Consider the following 19,793-nt stretch of genomic DNA (forward strand, 5'->3'; position numbering starts at 1 on the left):
ACTGTAACAGTGTCTGCTCTGACTGCTGATCCCAAAATAGAAGCAATTTGCAGGGTGCTGTGTGGATTTTGGATCAGCAGTCTGTGACTCACTAGTCAATTTTCCTTAGTGACAGTGATTGGATGGACAGACGGATGGATGGATGATCAGACTGATGAATGGATAGGCAGACAACAAGACAGCAAAAACATTGTCATAGACTGGAAGAAGCAAATAACAGTTGTACAACATAATCTCATAGGACTGCAAGATTCTTGTCATGGAAGACCAAACCTTTGGTAATTATTACGTAGAAACTGGAAAATTGGTATCATGTTATTGTACAGACAATGTTAGAGAAGTTATCAAGACATGTTAACATCTGAAAGAGTAAATCATCTTATCTGGTACTCAAAACAGGCTACATCACTTGACCTAGAAATGATTCGATAATGCTAGTTAATCCACTCTTAGTGACTATCTCTTCCTTTACCTATTTTTCTTGTGTCTAGGTTTCGCTTCAGTGGACGTATCTTGGGGCTGGCTCTCGTCCATCAGTACCTGTTGGATGCCTTCTTTACCCGACCCTTTTACAAGGGGCTTCTTCGTATGTAAGTTATTTATCAGTGCAATATGAATAACAAGCTTTTTTTAAATTAAGGCGTGTCCTACAATATGAGTATTCCACCAATATGTCTAGTCACACTGTTCAACATTACATAATTGACCTCCAACCTTATTTCCTACAGTCATAGGGCAACCCTTCGATACTTGTTGACCACTGTAAAAGCTCTTTGTTAGCTTTGCCTGTGTTCATGCAGCCCATGTGACCTGAGTGACCTGGAGTTCCTGGATGAGGAGTTCCACCAGAGCCTCCAGTGGATGAAGGACAACGACATCGAAGACATGCTGGACCTCACCTTCACTGTCAATGAAGAGGTTTTCGGACAGGTAGATGAGTGATCTACTAAGGTGGTTCACTGTGCATTGTTAAATTAGTAACTTAACAAAAATGAAAGTACAGTTTAAATTCAGGTCTTGAAATTTACCTGTGATGGTGCAGATTACAGAGAGAGAGCTGAAGCCGGGCGGTGCTGGTATCCCCGTGTCAGAGAAGAACAAGAAAGAATACATTGAGAGAATGGTGAAGTGGCGTATAGAGAGGGGAGTGGCCCAGCAGACAGAGAGCCTGGTCCGAGGCTTTTATGAGGTACATTTGATCTGTGAGATATTACTGAGACTTTCTAAATATGAAATACGTGGGATTTTTTTGGCTTCATGGCTCATTAGAGCAATAGCACTCTGTGGCTCACACAGCTATTGAATAACGCAGTGCATCACTGCATAAGGTTCTGAGAATTCTTACATATTGACCAAACTCTCTTATTTTATTCTTGTTATGGTTCCAGTACATTCATTTCTGGTGTCATCTATTCAAACTCTTGATAATGGCAGCTAAGCTGTTGAAATTATTTTTTAAGTGCATTTAAATAACAAGTACAAACTCCCCGGCTAAATGCCTTGCCTGGCATGATAATACATTTTTTTGTGTTTGAGGGAGACCTGTGTGTCTGTGTTAGTTTACAAGCCCTGGTTTGATAAACAAATCAAATCCCAGATTTACTGTAAACAAAGTGATGGGAAGATTTTCTCCAACAATGTTCATCCTTCTGCCATCTGTTTCGCTGTGTATCCTCACTGTAAGGACCTACTGTAGCTGTTTGCCAGTGCTCAAACATTCTGATGTACTGTATGTTGGGGAGAAGTGATGAATGAAGAGGCTTTGCCATATGTTTATCCATGTGTTCATTAGTTTGTGTGTGTGTCTGTGTGTGTGTGCGCATGTGTGTGTTTGTCAGGTAGTGGATGTGCGACTGGTGTCTGTGTTTGATGCCAGGGAGCTGGAGCTGGTGATTGCAGGAACTGCAGAGATTGACCTGGCAGATTGGAGGAATAACACAGAGTACAGAGGAGGTATGTAAAGCTGGAGGGAGGCACGGACACGACACATGGATAAAATAGTTTGTGGCACCCTGACAGCCAAGTGAGAAAACAAGCAAAGACAGTTGCATCTATTGTTGACACAGTCATTCACACCTTCAAGCTGCAAATGTGCAACCGCTGAACCTCTGCTTTTAGCTCGGGGGCATGTCAGTGGTAAGTTATCACTGAGGAGGGTTGAAAGACATGTAGTTCAAGCAAACAATATTTTTGACTTCTAACAAGCTTTAATAAGAAATGACACATAAATCACCAACTTCATACTGACTTACACAAGTCCTACCATGTTTGATAATGATGTCATTAGGGTGTGTGAGACACCACCTAAAAACTGCAGTATGACATGTTTGACAGACATGGATAGAGAGGCTTAATAAAGATTTAACATTTTTCAGGAAGTGATATCCCAGTGGACATGATGGGTAACTTATTCCTATAAGATGTGATCCTAAATAGTATAAGCAGCATTTTGATCATTCTAATTTACTACTACTACTACTACTAGTTGGAATTATTACTGTTATTTTTACTTTGACCTAACTTTCCTTCTCATTTAATGATTGTATTATGTTTTACTTTAATATAATATGAAGTATAATAAACACTTTAGACTTGGAGAGTTGATACACACTAGGAACAGTACTTGTATGCAGGTGTTGGTGTCCAAAGCATATCCCATTAAAAGGCTTTTTAAGGGTCTGGCCAATACAATTGAAAATCTGCCAACAACAGGGACTCAGGAGCTCAAACTGACAATCGGCAATGAGTCAGTGAAAAGCTCTTTTAATAGACGAATCGACTGAGACAGACAAAACTGCTCCAGACATTAAACATTAAACAGCAGAGCCCATTCAAAAATCACCGTGGAGAGGGGTGGGGTGGGGTGGTAGGTGGAGGAGAGAGCAACAGGAGACGCAGGCCTTATTTATTATTGGTCTGACTCATGCACCATCATCTTTCTCCCTTCAGGTTACCACGACAACCACATAGTGATTCGCTGGTTCTGGGCAGCTGTGGAGAGATTCAACAATGAACAGAGGCTGAGGCTGCTGCAGGTACACTCAGGCTGCCTCCATGTGGAGTAGGGGTGCATTGCATTTACTGCACATTACAGATTGCGAAACCTTAAAATCATCAGTCAATATTATGCTTGTGAGATTAAGTTGATATAAGTTCTCTTATGAAAGAAGGTAATGTTCTGTCTTTCTTGAAATTTACAGTGAAATTATTTGTTTCAATTAATATTTATATCTAACTAAAAAGGGAATTTATTCATTTTACTGTATGTCAAAAATAATGTCAGCGCTTAACGTGACTATTGCAACCTTCCTGTCTCTAGTTCGTGACAGGCACCTCCAGTATTCCCTATGAGGGTTTTGCCTCTCTACGGGGCAGTAATGGACCTCGCAGGTTCTGTGTGGAGAAGTGGGGGAAAATCACCTCCTTACCCAGGTGAGATCACTGACTGAAAACATGACCATGTAGCCAAATATTGTGTATCATTGCTTTTTTTAGGTGGAAACTATTGTTAATGTTATGGTGGACAGGGCATGGGCACTAGTAACTGTTCTGCAGCTACACAGCTACATACAATATTCAACTTCTGAGACCTTGATCATCATAGCCAGATGTGTCACCTTTAGCGATAATATCTGATTATCCCTGATTCCCCCTCATCTTTGGATACTTGCAGCCCAATTTGTTCCATTCCCTTACATGGCAGCTACACTGTCATCGATGTGTCTTGAAGGAGGAATTGACAAATTTGTTCAAATGTGGAGAAAATATTTTCTTTCCTTATTATGTGAAGTTGGTACTTTATTAATAACTTTATTGTTAGACTTAGACATTTTGTCATGTGGTCTTCATCATTAGTAGTGGTTTTCTCCTTAGCACTCACCAATGCCATTTGTGACCAGTGTCTTTCTAATAAAAGAGCCACGTCTGGCTCCTCTAGAGAGAGGTCTTTGCATGCTTTCCTTGGCTTTTGCGTGACTTCCTGGATGAGTTGTCTGTGTGCTTTCAGGGGAATTTTAGAAGGCTTACCACTCCTGCCGAGGTTCACTTTTCGGAAGTTCTTTGAAGTCTCAGAACCTAAGAAACAGATTTGCTTCCCAGTGAGAAATATTTCAGTCACCTCCTTCTTTATTTGTTCTGGAATTTCCTTTGATCATGGCAGCGTGCTGCTTGTAGCCAATTTCATATTAAATGGAAAATGATTGAAGTGATGTGCAGAATAACAAACCTGGGTGTGTTTAATGTGGCTGACCCCAATTTTCAGTTTGTTAGATTAGTGGATGTAGCAGATGTAGCAGGGCGGGAGGAGCGCAGTTGGTAGAGTTTGACCATTAACTCTAGATTCTGTGGTTCTAGTCTTTCAAGCTTTCAGGCTATATGTCAAAGGGGACAAGACACTGACCTGTCTGAAAGTCCCCTCCTACTGAGGTTAAACAAGCCAGTGGACTAAGTCCCAAGCCCAATGAAAACTGGCATCCAGTGTAAAAACCTGTAACAAATACATGTGCAGACCACAATCTACTGTTAAAAGCTAAAAAAAAAAAACAATTATTGGATATAGTAATTGTAGAACAAGTACTTTGTCTCTTAATTGCCTCAATCATGATTTAAAAACTGTATTTCTGTTTATCTAGACTGCCTTTGTTTTCTATTAAATTTAAGTAAGAAGATCGTGAAAACTGAAGTAATCACGACAGGCTGTACTTTCTGATGTGTCTCTCCCACCTCGTCATCTCTTGGTGTATATGTCTCCACAGGGCTCACACTTGCTTTAATCGTCTGGACCTCCCACCTTACCCTTCCTTCTCCATGCTGTACGAGAAGCTGGTGACTGCTGTCGAAGAAACGAGCACGTTCGGTTTGGAGTGACCTCAAAACAAGTTCACTTCCAGGTTTAACTCAAGGCAGAACCATCTGGAAATCCACTTGTCTCACTTTGGAAGGACTTATAAATAAAACCAGTATCCTCAAATGGCAACTAACCACCTATGGATAACTCTGTTTTGTTTTCATTAGTCAACATGCAGGCTTTCTCAAAGAAAGGCACAGAATCAGAAAATGCTTTGAAAAGCTGTACAGTACACTTTCTTGTTTTCATGGCAAGCTTTACTCATTGAGCCACATGTGTGCTTTATCTCTTCAGTTAATGGCCTTGGTTACTGGATTTCTAGCATCTCCTCTTCTCTTCTTCCTTGTCCTACCTGCACCTCAGAGACAGCTGCTCATAGCCCACATGGCTCTCTTTTCCTCTGTGGACCTCTAAACTGTGTCCGTTCTACACTGGGGCTGCAGTGTTATAAACTACAACACACACATATAGGCCCACAGTACACACGACTCACCTTTGCACAAAACACAAACATGGGACATTTTGTTATTATTAAACGTACAAACCAGTGTTTCCCCCCAGGACTTTGTATCAGCTTGGAAATATGTGACATTTTACACTTTATGCTGGATATTGTTTGGTCCTCCCTGTCTGAGAGCAGGGGTTACACTGGTGTGCACAAATAAGCAAACACAATGTTGTACTGAGATGGACACTAGTTTTCACAGTTTTGATTCCTGAATAAGACTGACAGTGAGTCAGAAATCATCAGTAACATATTTATGGCCATTGACCCATTGTTTAGTGACAGCAGGTTCTAGTCAGGACTGTTACCGTCAATACTGCAACATCAGCACTCTTACATAAGCATAAAAGGTAAAGACACAACTGAGGAATGCATCCTCCTTTCGGCATACAGTCAACTAGGACACCCAGGATCACACACACCAACATGCATACACTGTTAGCCTTGCACCTCCAGGTGTACTGTACTTTCTCATAATGTAACAGATGTACTTTAACTGACACACTGCAGTCAGAAACACAGGGTTCTTGTCTTTCAAACGGTTCCTCACATTTATCATGAGCAATAGATGCACTTTCTCACATAAACAGATGACACCCGCTCATAAGTATGACACACAAGGTCCTTCTCACTGATGTAATTGCCTCCCACCCAGTGAAAGTGATGAATGTACTCAATCAGTGACTGAATGTATGAACCTCAAGCAACCCTGTTTGGTCCGAGATGGGAATCTCTCACAGAAGAGGAAACAAACACCACGAACAAAGGTGGAAGCGAAGGGAATAATTATCAAACGCGATGCGGTTGCTTGAGGAATGAGGAGGAGCTTCACTTGAAGGTGACATTGGATAAAGAGTTGTTAGCTGAAAGATATGTGCCTGGTGTCACCCAGGTTCCTGGTCAGGGTTAAGTGGAGGGGTGTTTTTAGTGCCTCCTGGGTTTTCCTGACCATGAAGTGAAATTTCATGAGGGATAAGGGAAGCTATTCTATTACCTTGTAAATATGTGATCAGACCCATGTGTCTCACAAATCAAAGATGATGTAACTGTAAGAGCTGTGGCTTAAATTCCCAAACTGATATGAACACTTCGGTAGCAGTAAGATATACTGTCATTAATATCACTCTTTCAAGTAGAAAGTATGGAAGTTTATCAATGATCAGAAGAGCAGAACCACATTTTGAACTTTACTCAGTCTGCAAGGTCAGCTGTTAGAATCTACTTTCTACTTTACCAACAATGGTATTTTTGAAATACTAGAAAGAGCATGATTGTCTGCATTGATGCATTGACTCTATAATACTGACATAACATTCAGTTTATTTACTGTACCTGTTTATACAGTAGTGTGTAGGATAATGGCTAACCTCTGTTTCTACTGTCATTTTCTGTACTGGATGTAAGATTTATTTCTTATCTTAAACTTAATTTTCACAAATAACTTTGACAGAAGTCATTTTTACATTTATTGGAAAAAAGTTTTAGAAAATATTGGGGCTCTTTGTCACTATTGAGAAGAGTGTTATCCTAAGAAGTCTAATGAGCCTGATATGAGATAGTTGAGTTTACGATGGTCAGATGCAAAAACAGTTTTTTCTTGTGATCTCAAGTCCTTAGGTGCTCATAGAAAACTAATAGAACACTCAAATTATGCTCTTACTAATCTGTGGTTGCGTGCCCTCAGATGTTCACTTGCAGACTGAGTAATGCTTGAAATTTAGTTGGTGGTGTTAAGCCTTTTATTACTGATGTACGTCCATATTTTTTATCTTTACTGATGAGGTGTGATTATGATCTTGCCAGCAACAACACCAGCCTGGATGAATATTGGTAGAACCTTTTGACCAGGCAATCGTGTTGTCTTGAAAGCATGTGATAAAACATCTCTGTAACTCTTAATTGCAAAATTGAAACCCTTAGGACCCTTTCAGTCTGTCTCCCACACACTTTTCTACAAACACACACACACACACACGGAAGGGCATACTCATTTTCTATGGGTTGCATGCAAGATTACACCTACTGTACAAAGTCCTGTTGGAAATAGACCACAGGGGCTGGAATAGTGGTAGAGAGCCCCACACGTGATTCGAGATGTGGAGGCAGACCTTCATATCCCATCCCCTCTCCCAGCCCAATACTGCATGCGGGATCTTCTTGGTCAGCTCCATGAGCTGGGCCAGGGCTGAAAACCCCTAGATGGCGTCGTGTTATAGCTCGATATTGCATGCTGAAATAGTGCAACACACTGTCCTTACTAGCTTTTTTGCATGAGGATAATCGCTATTCATTCAGATAAAGGGGCAAGGGAGCTGGTTAAGTTGTACCACTTTGGTTGTGGCGCTCACTTGAGGCATGCAGCCTTTTGCTTACCTGCCACTGTCACACCCTTGAGTGTTCATGGTCATTGGAACAAAGGTGTAGAAATACCTGCTTTCGTCACATAGTTTTAGCTCTGGGAATGGACACTGTGTAAATGCAATAGTTTGTTTTCTCTCTGACAGTGTTACGGTGAGTATCTTGGCAGCATGTTTCAACAATGCTACTTTCACACGTGTGCGTCTGCCTATCTTAGTAATAGGTCGATGGTTCTGTTTCATTGCTCATAAGTCGATGATGAATTGATAGGGCTGTTTTGATTTTGTGAAATGTGAGAGCACATGTTTGTGTATCATGTGTGCAGTCCTGTTTGTCTCTTTGTATATAACTCTATATGTACGTCTGTCCTGTTGTGTGTATAAATATATATTTTGCACCGAATGTACCAAAGGTTTGGGGCTTGCAGAGTCAACCATTAGGCCTGCTCTCTATTTAACAAACACATCCCACTTCTGGCATCAGCCAGATCCTTACAGAACATCACCTCATGTTTGCTTGACGGGCAGATTTGTGGCATGGGCAACACCACTTCGCGTTAGGATATACATCTCTTGGTCAGATTGACATTTTCCATAGTGAGGCTTTTCTGCTGCAGAAGACACATAACATTGATTACTTGCTTCACAACCAAATGAAGACAGTTTCACCTCTCTTCTTTCTTTCCTAGTACATTTCTGACAGGACCCAGCTCCAGTTTTCAGAATTCCACTCTATGCAAAGCTCCTGTATGTGTGTCTCCATTTCACCCCAATGATTGTAATAAAAGAGAACAAATTGCAGATTTTATATATTTTCTTGTTAATGCTTTATACATTTGTAATTACATATTGCTATGCGTGGTGCAGTCTTTACAGGTTACATGCTGATTGGGTTCCATGTGCTGTACCATAAATACACTGGAAAATTATTTAATGCCAGAAAAGGAGAGAAACTAGATCAGTAATTTAAAGTGACCAGTTACCCAAACTGCACGTGTTTGTATGGTGGGAAGAAGCCGGAGCACCATTGGGAACCCACACAGACCCGGGGAGAAGGACATCTGGCCGAATAGTGGTCCAGGTCCTGGCCCCTGTGAGACGACAGTGCTAACCACTACACCACCACATATACATAGAGTACAATAATAAAACCAGTCCAAATGTGAAAAGGCTTTAATTTAGTTAAGAACAAAAGAAGCCTTTTTTTGTTGTTGGTGTTTGTTGGTTTAAAGTTATACGTTATTTATTAGTACACAGTTTATGGACACATTTGTAATGTTATTTCCCAGTTACAGTTTCAGGAACTCAACAGTTGGTGTGCCTCTCCCCTGCTGCATGTAGATCCCTGCTGAGCCCAGGTTATGTTGCTTTTTGATGTCAAATATATGAAATATGATGCAATTTTATAGGATATGAAATGCAGGAATTGAGAAATTCACCACAGTTTCACTTAACTTACAATTTAGACGTTTTTTCTCACAAATTAAATACAGTATCCCAGATTTTGCTATCACATAAATGTACTCTATAACAACCATTTAAAAAAATATTTAAGTTTTCATTTCAAGTGGTATGTGTGCGATAAAAGAAAATCCAATCTAAATTGATGACATTTTAAAAATGAGACTTTTATAATAATTAAGTCCTGTTTGTGTCGTTACTGTCACTATTACAGTCGTTACTTGAATACACGTTACACCGTTACAGCTGGAATCAATAATTCCCTGACGCGTTTTTTGAAACACGACAACAGCGCGCATGCGCCTGGCCATGACGTGTCGACAAAGTGTCAAATAGAAGGATGCAAAAATGATCGAAAACTCTCCAGATAAACTTGGCTCCTAAACTGTTTCATAGAGGCTTTCGGCGGCGGTTTGAGTCACTTACTAACAGGAATAACTAGCTATACATTTGATATACTCGCCGCTTCTCTTCGGTGAAGCTGAGGAAATCGGTTGGAACTCACTTTTGAACCACTCACCGTCGAGCTAACTTAGCGACAGTTGAGCTAACCGCAAACCGGTGAAGGAACCGACAGCAGCGCTGCTACCGGCTTAGACTGCTCTTCCCTAACATTACCATGTAGCTGATGTGAAGCTGCCGCTGTTAGCTAGCCACTTAGGTTAGTTTTATTGTTCGTCTCTCGAGTCGTTCGCGTTCAGCGCTGTAGCGCGTACTCGGCAGCAGGACTGATACCGAAAGGAGAAGGAGATGGCTCGGAGACGGCTGGACAGTCGCAGCGGACTGTCCGCGGGGCTGCTCGGAGAAATTCAGACCCCAATCAGCACGGAGCCGATGGAGAGTGTGTATGAAATCACCGGAGAACTGGGGAGGTGAGTCGTGACTGGGACTCCCAGGGTCCGTGAAATATGTCCAGGGGACGATTATTGTCTTAATTCGGATTGTTAATAAACAAGAAACACTGTGAGCACTGGCACTAGAAGTCTAGAACAGCACTGCATTACACAGATATGATAGGTATGGTCTGATCATAAGCACCGTGGACGATCGTACAGCTGGACGCTGGCTGCTGATAGCCTGACAAGTCTTAGAAAGACTTATCGGTGGGTCAAAGTAACGACTGTGTCATTCATTTTCATTTTCTTATGGAAATATCCACTATCTTAAACATTTATCACCATGAGGAAGTCATTTAATACCAAACATATTGCTCATTTATTACTTTTTAACAATATGGAGTTTTCTTTCTCTTTTATCATTGTAAAACATATCTTTGAACTATTGGACACAAAAAAGCAATGTGGAGTCAGTTTTTATCATTTTATTGACTGGGTGTTAATCAGATGAAGGAGACGTCTTACTGAGGCTCTGGAAGCAAACTTTTCCTCAGGTCCTGGTGGTATTTTCATAGCAGGTCATAAGATAAAGAACAGAAATGAGACTGTATTCACAAAGAGTCCAGTGAGTGGGACTGAGATAAATTAGAGCACTACAACAGATTTAGACAATATTAGACAGTAGAGTTAAACTGAATAATTTCCATATGTCAGAGATGTGGGAAACATTTAAAGGAAGCATGAATCATTTCCTTCTTGTGCAAAGATGGTGTATTAATTTATAGTAATATGTGGTGGTGAGCTCTTCAGCCTCTGTCGCTCCCAACAACCTCAAGTAACTCAAATAATTGCAGACTTATTTACCTGATTGCAGAGATTAAGGCATTTGTCAATTTGGTGTAATCTACTGTTTCACAACTCCCTAATTATGTTTTAGTGTTTTTATGCCTACTTTTTTTGTATTTTTCCTTATACTCTAGATTTATTGTGATGCTTTTGTTTTGAGGTCATTTTTTACTGACGGTGAATAAGCACAGGGCAAGCCATTCACTGCACTGACGTTATGTTGCTTTGGACTCTGGACTGTAACAGCTTTAACCACTGTAAACACACCAGACTCACAGTCCTCACTAGAGCGTGCTACAGCAGACTTGTGTCATGTGTTTGGCGTTGTGTGTGTGCGAGCCATGGCAACCACTGATGGCTGATGATCACATCCTGACATCTTTTGAGGTGTGTTTGAAGTACTGTGTCATAAGCTGTGTACTGTAAGATTCTGCTTTCAAAACCGGAGGAAGGAAACATGTGCACATGTGCAAACCAGACTTTAGAAAGGAGAAATGGCACAGACCACTTCACCTATTTTTGTGTTGATTGTCAAAACAGGAAGTTCCAAGGTGCATTTTTGTTTTGAACATGATAAGGGCAAAACATTTTACTTCTGACCTTTAAGTAATTTGCAGCAATGGTCCTAATTAAAAACTGTACCAGGCTGTTACTATAAGTATATTCAATATCAGGTATGAAGTTATTTTTGATACTTAAACCTAGATTATTCTGTATTTTCAGTATAACTACTTCATTTTGACTGCACTGAATAAAATGAGTGTAATGCGACAAGAGGTGAGTTAAGTAAATGTGCTCATTGTTGTTTTGCTGGCATCACATGTAGTCGATACTCTCTTTAAACCTGCAGCCAGTTGTTACAGCAAAGGCGGCTCAGGTAAAACATCTTTATGTTACATGTCCAACATGTCACATGCCAAATATCACATAAAATTAGCTACTAGCTTGTTAGCATAGCATCTGGGAAGCTAAAGCCAGAGCTCTGGTTGGGTCTACTCTCATCAGGAGATCTGAAACACCGCTGAACATTAATGGTAATGTTCCTGTTTGTTTGTAATGTAGGATGTTAGACATTACAGCTGTATTAGCTGTTAGTACGTAGTCGCTGTGTTAAGAGTTTTTCCTCTCTGATAGCCCACAGCGGAGTTGATTTAGATTTATCAAAGAGCAGACATGAGAAGTGGTCTTCAGCCTAGCAAAACAAAACAAACAAAAAGTTGTTCAGCATAATCTGTGGCTTTAGGGGAACCTCCATGGAAAATAACCCTGATGATGTCATCAAGGTTATCTACAAAATGTTAATCAGAAAGCTTTTATTATGATAAAAGTGTTCATGGGAGGTGTGAAGTTTGAAAGATATGGACATTTGCCTTTTGGTAATTATAGGTTTCTGGCAGTTTTGACTTACATTAGTGACTAATTGTGACAGTATTTCCACCATGGGTGTGAAAATCTGTTTATCATAAGTTCCATTTAAAGTATTAAATTACCATACCGGATATCTGGAGCACTCTTTTAGTAACTAAAGCTAAGCTTTAAATCTAAAGATCTTGGTAATACATCATGTTACCATACCCTTAAGTGTGTGAAGTGTTTATTTAGTGTGATAGAGACCCACAAACACAGAGACAGAGGTGTCAGCAGAATGCAGAACAAGGACTCTGTGCTATTTGCTTTTAAAACGTGCACAAACATAATTTGTGCATCAGCTGCTAAAACTGAGTGGTAACAGTGAGAGGTGGTGCTCCAAGACTAGAACAGTTTGGAACCATTGTTCTATTCTTTCACACAAGTCCTCCGGGGTCGGTAGCCTTCATGCTCTTTGCTCCTGGGTGCCTGTAAAGCTGTTATTTTTAGATTCGTTTTTTTTTTTTCTTTTGTTGTAGTCATTACAAGGTCTCACGCAGAAGCGTTTCCACAAATTACATAGTTGGATTTTGTTCTCTGGAGATTTCTTTTAATAAGTTGTGATAAAGGTTTTCTTTGATATGCTGCCAGGCAGCCATCTATTTCAGTTACAGCAGACTGTATCTCTATCTTTATGTACAGTCTATGGTTAGAACAAAGTTACTGAGTTACCAACCAAATTAGCTTTTGCAGCCACTTGTAACTTCCCACTCTTGAATGTCCTGAATAATTACCTCAATCATCTAGAACATGGTTTTGACATTCCTGACCACCAAGCTGGTTAGGAGTGTACTGGCATTAAATAATACACAGCTCTCTCTTATCCAATGCCAGAATTTGTGCTGCACCTTTGTCCCTGGGATGCAGTTGTTTACAAATACAAATAGTCATATATAATTACAGTAAGGCTGGGTTTTATTTCTTGTTTTTTTTTTTATTGTGAATCTATAGTGGAATCATGTTGAAACATTGAATTATCATGATAAAGTTAAGTCTCTGTCTCTCTTTGTCTCTCTCAGGGGCAAGTTTGCAGTGGTCAAGCGATGTGTGGAGAAGGCCACAGGGAAAGTTTTTGCCGCTAAGTTCTTACGGAAGAGAAGGCGGGGTCGTGACTGCCGTGCTGAAGTCATTCACGAGATGGCCGTCCTGGAGATGGCCCGGAACAACGCCCGAGTGGTTAACCTGCACACTGCTCACGAGACAGATCACGACATCGTCTTAGTGCTGGAATAGTAAGCCGACAACAGCAGCTGTATTCTTTTACCTCACACATCACTCATCAAATTTATTCAAGGATCTCTGTAACACTGCTCACCAGATTTTTCTACCTAAAACATGCATCAGATAACTAAGCTACTATACAGGTGACTTCACTTCACACATTTTATTTCTAACATCATCATACTGTATCCTGGTCTCTCACACTTTAATGGTAAATCACATATTTCAAATTAACTGTCCTTCCTTGTGAAGGCTACATTTATGTCTCATCAACACAGAAACTAGATTCTAGATCAAGATTGGAAATAAGTTGGTTGGCTTAAAGTGCTTTGCTACCATTTTTCTAACCACACCTTTTAATCCCTTTCTGAGAAAGAGGATGGTGTGAGAAGCTCACAGCACTGCTCAGAGAGAAAACCAGACAGAAAAAAACAAATTAGAAACCTGAGTAACCTGAAGTGTAAAAATAAAAATCATTTCATATTCATTCATTTTATACTCAGAGTCAGAATGAGAATGTTTGTGCCACTCTTTGTCTTCTGCTGTGCTTTACAGCAAGCACACAGGAACACTTTCTTGCTCAATAACACTTTGCCAGGACATGTGCTGGTCGGATTGAGCAGGTTAGCCTCTGGGTATGGGTTGGCCACTTATGCCTTAAGTTGAATCCATGAATATTACTATTTCTGTTATATTTCTGTTGCCTTTGCCAAATCGCCACCGCATACAAACTATGTCAGGTGTCCATCCATAACAAAATTGTTATGGATGTCTACTGTAGATGACCACCACACAGCCGCTGTGTGTGAATCCGTGCACTGACATTGTGTATCTCTCTTTGCTCAGTGCTGCAGGTGGAGAGATATTCGATCACTGTGTGTCTGAAGAGCTGCTACCAGAGTCCCAGATCACCCGTTTGATCAGACAAACGCTGGAGGGGGTCCACTACCTTCATCAGAGCAACCTGGTTCATTTAGACCTTAAGGTGCACACACACACACACACACACACACACACACACACACACAGAATCACATTAATACACATTCACAGACTCCATTAAGCGCTCTGCCATGTTATTCCATTTTTTTAGAGCAAAGCCCGAATTTCCTATTTCTAACTAGGATTATAAGTGGGAACAGAAGTGTGAGCCCAGGGCACAGTGAAAAAGCTTATCTACCAACAGATGCACGTAAACATTAAAAACAATTACAGCTCACCTTTAATAACAACAATAACAACAATTTGACCTTTGCTAGAGCTGAGAATTTAGTGAATGCAGTAATTTCGGCACAGATGCTCATCCTTGTTAAAACCCCTGTCATGTGAGCTAAAATCTGAGGTAATCACTGCAAACAAACATACAGTGTAGAGAGCGATGCAAATATGTAATAACAATAGTGATCATACAGTTTCACATGTTCATTTGTTGTATATTTCTGTACTGATTATTATAAAAGATATATACTAGTTTTTAGTATCTTTTTATTCCACCATTTGTGCTTTAACGTCATATTCACTCCATGTTTCCCCTTTGTTTCTTTTGCCAGCCTCAGAATATTCTCCTGACTAGCCTGTCTCCTCCAGGAGACATAAAGATCGTAGACTTTGGCCTGGCACGCAGACTGGGTGCGGTTGGAGAACTCAGAGAAATTCTTGGCACACCTGAATATGTGGGTAAGGTGACGCTCATAAAATCTGCTTTGATTACTCAGAAGACATCAGACACCATCAGCACAACCACAGTAAAGTTTGTAACAGTCAAGGAAAAACACTAACTTTTAATGCTAATAGAAATGTCTCTGTACGTGTCAGACGAAATGTGTCACAAATTATCTGGGAGTTTGGTTACTGAGAAATCATCTGCTTCATTAACATGACTATCACCACATTGCACATGGAGCCATTGCCTTAGATAGAACCTTCTGGAGAAACCTTCTAGAATAGCTTTGTCTCGTCTTCAGAGCTTTAGTCAGCTATACAGTGTCCTCTTTCTGTATGTCTTCTTTATGAGATTCAGTTGGTTGTTTTAAACAGCTGTGACAAAAAATGCAGAAGTTTAGTAGTGATTAAGCAAATCGTGAAGCATGAAATAATACAGGAAATCACAAGAAAACTGTGCTCACAACACTTTTTCCTTGATGTCTTCATTCAGCTCCAGAGATCCTGAATTATGAGCCAATCACAACAGCCACAGATCTATGGTGAGTTCAGAATGTTCACCAGCTGCTCAGCAGGATGCACGGAAAAAGAGTTTTTGGTTGTAGGCATCCTTTCTAAGGACACAGGCTGAAACAACACAAATATATTTCATATGGTAACATAATATACCTCAGCTGTGTCTTTCATACATGTCTGCATCCCTCAGGAGTGTGGGTGTCATAGCCTACATGCTGGTGACAGGGGAGTCTCCATTTGCCGGGGACGACAAGCAGGAGACGTATCTGAATGTGTCACAGGTCAACGTGGACTACAGCAGGGACACGTTCTCCAGGGTCTCAGAGCTGGCCGTGGACTTCATCCGGAAGCTGCTGGTCAAAGCACCAGAGTGAGTACAGGCAGGGCGAAACTTCCCCTGTCAAAGGGTTTCTTTTACCCGGAATTACAGTGTTAAATAGTTAGCATGGTTAGCTGTAAACAAAAGGATGTTTTGTCCACGTGGAAACTTGACTGACACCTAATGTTTTATTGTAGACAAGTTCCACTGGTGTGTGAAGGTTTCATGCAACAGGTCTGAGCACATTCCACAGTCAATGAAGCAAACAGGATTTTATCCGCAAGAATAAGCTGAGGAGTTTGTTAGTTATTACCAAGTAAATCGCCTCTGTTCATCCTTTTGCCTTTTCCTATATCCTGTCATGTGGTTCTGGCCTTTACTCACAGGCTGCTTAGGGTTTCATGTTGTGCTTTGACCACAGGGACCGGCCCAGCGCTGCGGAGTGTATGAGCCACCCTTGGCTGTGGCAGCAGCCGCAGTTCTCCCTGAGCCCCGAACCCGTCCCATCCCGTGCTGCCCGCGAGAGAAGCTGTGGCGCCAAGTGGACGGCCCCACCCGAAGACCCTGAAGACAAGGAGAACTTCCTCGAGTCCCCGCACTCACAAGCGAAAAAGTTTCGCTTTGACGAGGAAGCACCCGCTGCTGGAGACGGTGACTTTTGAAAAAGCTAAATTGAAGGGAAGGGGGGGGGGTTTGAGGTTCTTCCTCTGAGCTTTTAAATTCTTTTAAGCCTCCACTAAAGCAGCTGTCTGCTCTCCACCACTCAACAGTGCTTAGGTTTTGTTGATAGAATCCACTAATTTGCAGAATTCCAAGACTGATCACTCAAACCAAAGATAACCAGTTAAATGTTGAGGTCTATCACTGATCCTCTACAGCATGTCTTAGCTAAGGCAGCGTGTTTAACCTAAAGTATTTAACTCATTCTTCACGTTTGCTGTCTTCAAGGGCTGCAGAAACCTGTTGTGTTTAGCCGTTCTTGTGCTAATGAAGGCTAGTGGGGGATTTTCAGGGCAATCTATGCAATATTTCTCTAGTTCATTTTAAATCTTATCTCATGGAACTTTAAGGAGGCCAGCAGCGCTCTGCCTCAAGGTGGGAAGTGAAGTGTTCTCATCACCAGCTCCAGCAAAGTGGTTAGTTGCACTTGTGCTTCAGCAGAAATGTGTCATACTGAGATAAACAGCTCTGAAATGAGGAAGCGTGATAATGGCCTTATTTGCATGTAGAAGAAAATTGAGGACAGCTGGACAGCAGCATCACGGGAAATGATGTAACCCAGCTTCTGCACTCTGTGATTGGCCACTCTTCATCACACTGGGTCATTGTGGCCACTGTTTTTTATTCCTTAGGATGATGCTGCTGTCTGTGTTATAGCTCTTATCTCTTACTAGCTGCAGTGTGGCTGTACGTCACGTCTGAAGTGCACTTCCGCTGTATCAACAACCAGCAGAAGATCAGGTACACGCCATTTTCCACCTTACCCAACAACCCTTCTCTCCATGTCTGCTAGAGATTTAGGGTTTAAACGTAGCTCAGGGTTTTAGAACAAGCTCATTTTAATAACTTGTAAAATCTCCTTCAGGCCTCCACCTGTAGCATGAGTCTCATATTCTTGTCAGTAGTACCTGTTTTTCCTCTTATAGTAAGACAGAAACTGTAACTGCTCTAAAAGGCGACTGACTCATGCAGCCACGGCTCACACACCACACCCACTTTGAACTCTCCGAGTTCCTCTTTGTCAGTGGACAGAAGAGAAACTTTAGCACTTAGTTCGCAATGCACATTGAGGCGATAAGCAAAACTGGAGCTATTTATGAAAGTTTGTATGTTTGTTCTTGAGAGAGTTCACTGTGTCTTTCAGTCTCTCACCAAAGCCATTCAGTCTGCTTTATAGTGTCAGCATTCAAAGCTACTCCAGTCCTCTTGGGTCAGGGTGCCTGAAGTGAGAGATTCCTGTGTTCATCTCAGGGCATGCTGCTCACTCTCTGCTCACTTTGTTGTGTTAATGTTCTCACAGGCTGATTGTTATTTATGTGCTGGACTTATACTTAATTATATACTTTATTATACTTATGCTTTCATGATTTTTTATGTAAATAATGTGCTCATGTGTCTTATAAGAAACATTAATGCGGCTGATTTAGAATGATTAAGGTGTTATTTAAAACAAGAAGATGCTGTTGCAGTCGCAGCCTAATGAATAATAAATGGTAGCGTCGAGAAAATTAAAGCAAGGATTAGTCTTCAGGTGGTACGAGGAAGTAAAGCGAAGGTGGAACTGGACAGATGAGTCAGAAGGTTTTAGTCAGGAGGATGAGGATTACATTTTAAATGTGTTAGTGTTGAAACTTAAAGGAGCAGTTTGACAAATGAAAGGAGTATTTCTCAAAAAGTCGAAATGGTTCTTTAAGTTGTGATGTGGGCTGTTAAGACTTGAAAGTCGTTTTAGGTGATGAGAAGGTGGGAAGGATTTTAGGAGATGGGTGTTTGTTCCAACAGAGTGACAGCATCACTGTAAAATGTGAAACATGAGGTGCTATTGACTTGCAGGATTTGCCGTCTTTTGTTCCGACCTGAATGGGGAAGAAAAAAACTCCTCACCTGTCCTAAAAGTGCAGTGCTGGAAACGTTGGTTTGCTCTAAACCTCCAGAGAAACATTCCTCTAATTGTGGTGCAAGGTGCCAAACCGAATAGGACCGCATTATGTTTGTTTGTTGTCGTCAGCAGCCGGCACAATGGCCTTTGTGTGTGGTGGAGATGGGCGGCTCCAGCCACGGCCATGCTCTCATCTGTATGCTGTCATCCTTTAAAACTGGAACGCCACACTGTAAAAGATTTTTTCATCCCCACTTGTAATTCATGGGTTTTGACTTGAGCTGACAGATATGTCAGAGTTACTGTAGAAGCCAGAGTCTCGTCTGCTACTGTTAAAAAGAAAGAAGGAAAGAAGCTTGAATCTCACGTTATCTCACTAGTTCAAACTTGTCTTCCCTCTGTTCACTCTAATGCTTTTCCAACTAGGTGACAGTGTCTTTAAATAATGTGGATTCAGGCTGAAGTGATTTGATAGAGGAAGTGTAAGTTTCTCAAGTGAAGCCGTGTTTCCTGTTACAGCAGTATCTGTAAAAACAACATGTAAGACTTGAAAAGAAGGAAATCTCCATAGGTGGACTCGTTTTGCAGCTCGGTGACATCAGGGATTTCACTGTGCAGGATGACGAAATGCTCGAATGGGTCGGACAGAGTGACTTGTGTTTGCTGCCATTATCTGTCACCTGATCGTGACTTATGCTGCGGTGTTGATTTTGTACAGCCACTGTACTGTGTTATTATCAGCAGCTAATCACTCAGTGGTCTGTGTGTGTGTGTCTGTGTGTGTATCTGTGTGTGTGTGCGCGAGCGCGTGTGCATGTGTGAGCAGGAGACGTTTTGCTGGTAGTTTGGCCCTTTGAGAAGTGGAGCACCACTGATGTCTCCTAACATTCCTATTTGTTCCCTCAGACTGAAGGATACTGTAGACGAAAGTCAGACCAGGCACAAGCAGAAACAAATGTTTAAGAGATGTGTTTATTTTGCATTTTATATTTTTAATGTATGAGCATTCTGAAATGACTTAAAAAAAAAAGAAAATACATAATCCGTAATGTTTCCTGATGAACTGCAGGCATCTCAAAGCAAAGTGAAAAAGCTCATTAAAGATTCTAGAAAATATCTGACAATATTTTGATTTTTTTCTCTTTTATGAGTCAATTCATTAGTGTTTGCATTAAACTGTTTCCACTCTGCTGCCACCTGCTGATTGAAGAGAGCTGA

At 41.1% G+C, this 19,793-nt stretch overlaps 2 protein-coding genes across 2 annotated transcripts in view; both read left to right on the forward strand.

Annotated features, from left to right (window-relative positions):
- hecw2a (HECT, C2 and WW domain containing E3 ubiquitin protein ligase 2a) overlaps nt 1-8,504 on the forward strand; it is a 32,702-nt gene extending 24,198 nt beyond the window's left edge. The window contains 7 exon segments of the mRNA XM_026377181.1: nt 492-590; nt 801-930; nt 1,043-1,189; nt 1,839-1,953; nt 2,950-3,035; nt 3,320-3,432; nt 4,755-8,504. Coding sequence (XP_026232966.1) covers nt 492-590; nt 801-930; nt 1,043-1,189; nt 1,839-1,953; nt 2,950-3,035; nt 3,320-3,432; nt 4,755-4,866 — 802 coding nt within the window. The 3' untranslated portion in view covers nt 4,867-8,504.
- A 968-nt stretch (nt 8,505-9,472) lies between these two features.
- On the forward strand, nt 9,473-19,691 carry stk17b (serine/threonine kinase 17b (apoptosis-inducing)). Its single transcript, XM_026376171.1, has 7 exons — nt 9,473-10,041; nt 13,278-13,490; nt 14,326-14,464; nt 15,030-15,156; nt 15,635-15,683; nt 15,848-16,027; nt 16,398-19,691. Exons 1-7 carry the CDS (start codon nt 9,920-9,922, stop codon nt 16,636-16,638), a joined length of 1,071 nt encoding a protein of 356 aa, XP_026231956.1. The 5' UTR covers nt 9,473-9,919; the 3' UTR covers nt 16,639-19,691.
- The last annotated feature ends 102 nt before the right edge of the window (nt 19,692-19,793 follow it).

This window comes from Anabas testudineus, chromosome 21 (genome assembly GCF_900324465.2).
Source record: "Anabas testudineus chromosome 21, fAnaTes1.2, whole genome shotgun sequence".
Taxonomy (NCBI): domain Eukaryota; kingdom Metazoa; phylum Chordata; class Actinopteri; order Anabantiformes; family Anabantidae; genus Anabas; species Anabas testudineus.

Bases quoted from the DNA above. Each gene is read 5' to 3' on its own strand.
- stk17b (XM_026376171.1), top strand. From the start codon at position 9,920: ATGGCTCGGAGACGGCTGGACAGTCGCAGCGGACTGTCCGCGGGGCTG. The intron at 10,042-13,277 runs GTGAGTCGTGAC...TGTCTCTCTCAG, and splicing joins ATCACCGGAGAACTGGGGAG to GGGCAAGTTTGCAGTGGTCA. The intron at 13,491-14,325 runs GTAAGCCGACAA...CTCTTTGCTCAG, and splicing joins ATCGTCTTAGTGCTGGAATA to TGCTGCAGGTGGAGAGATAT.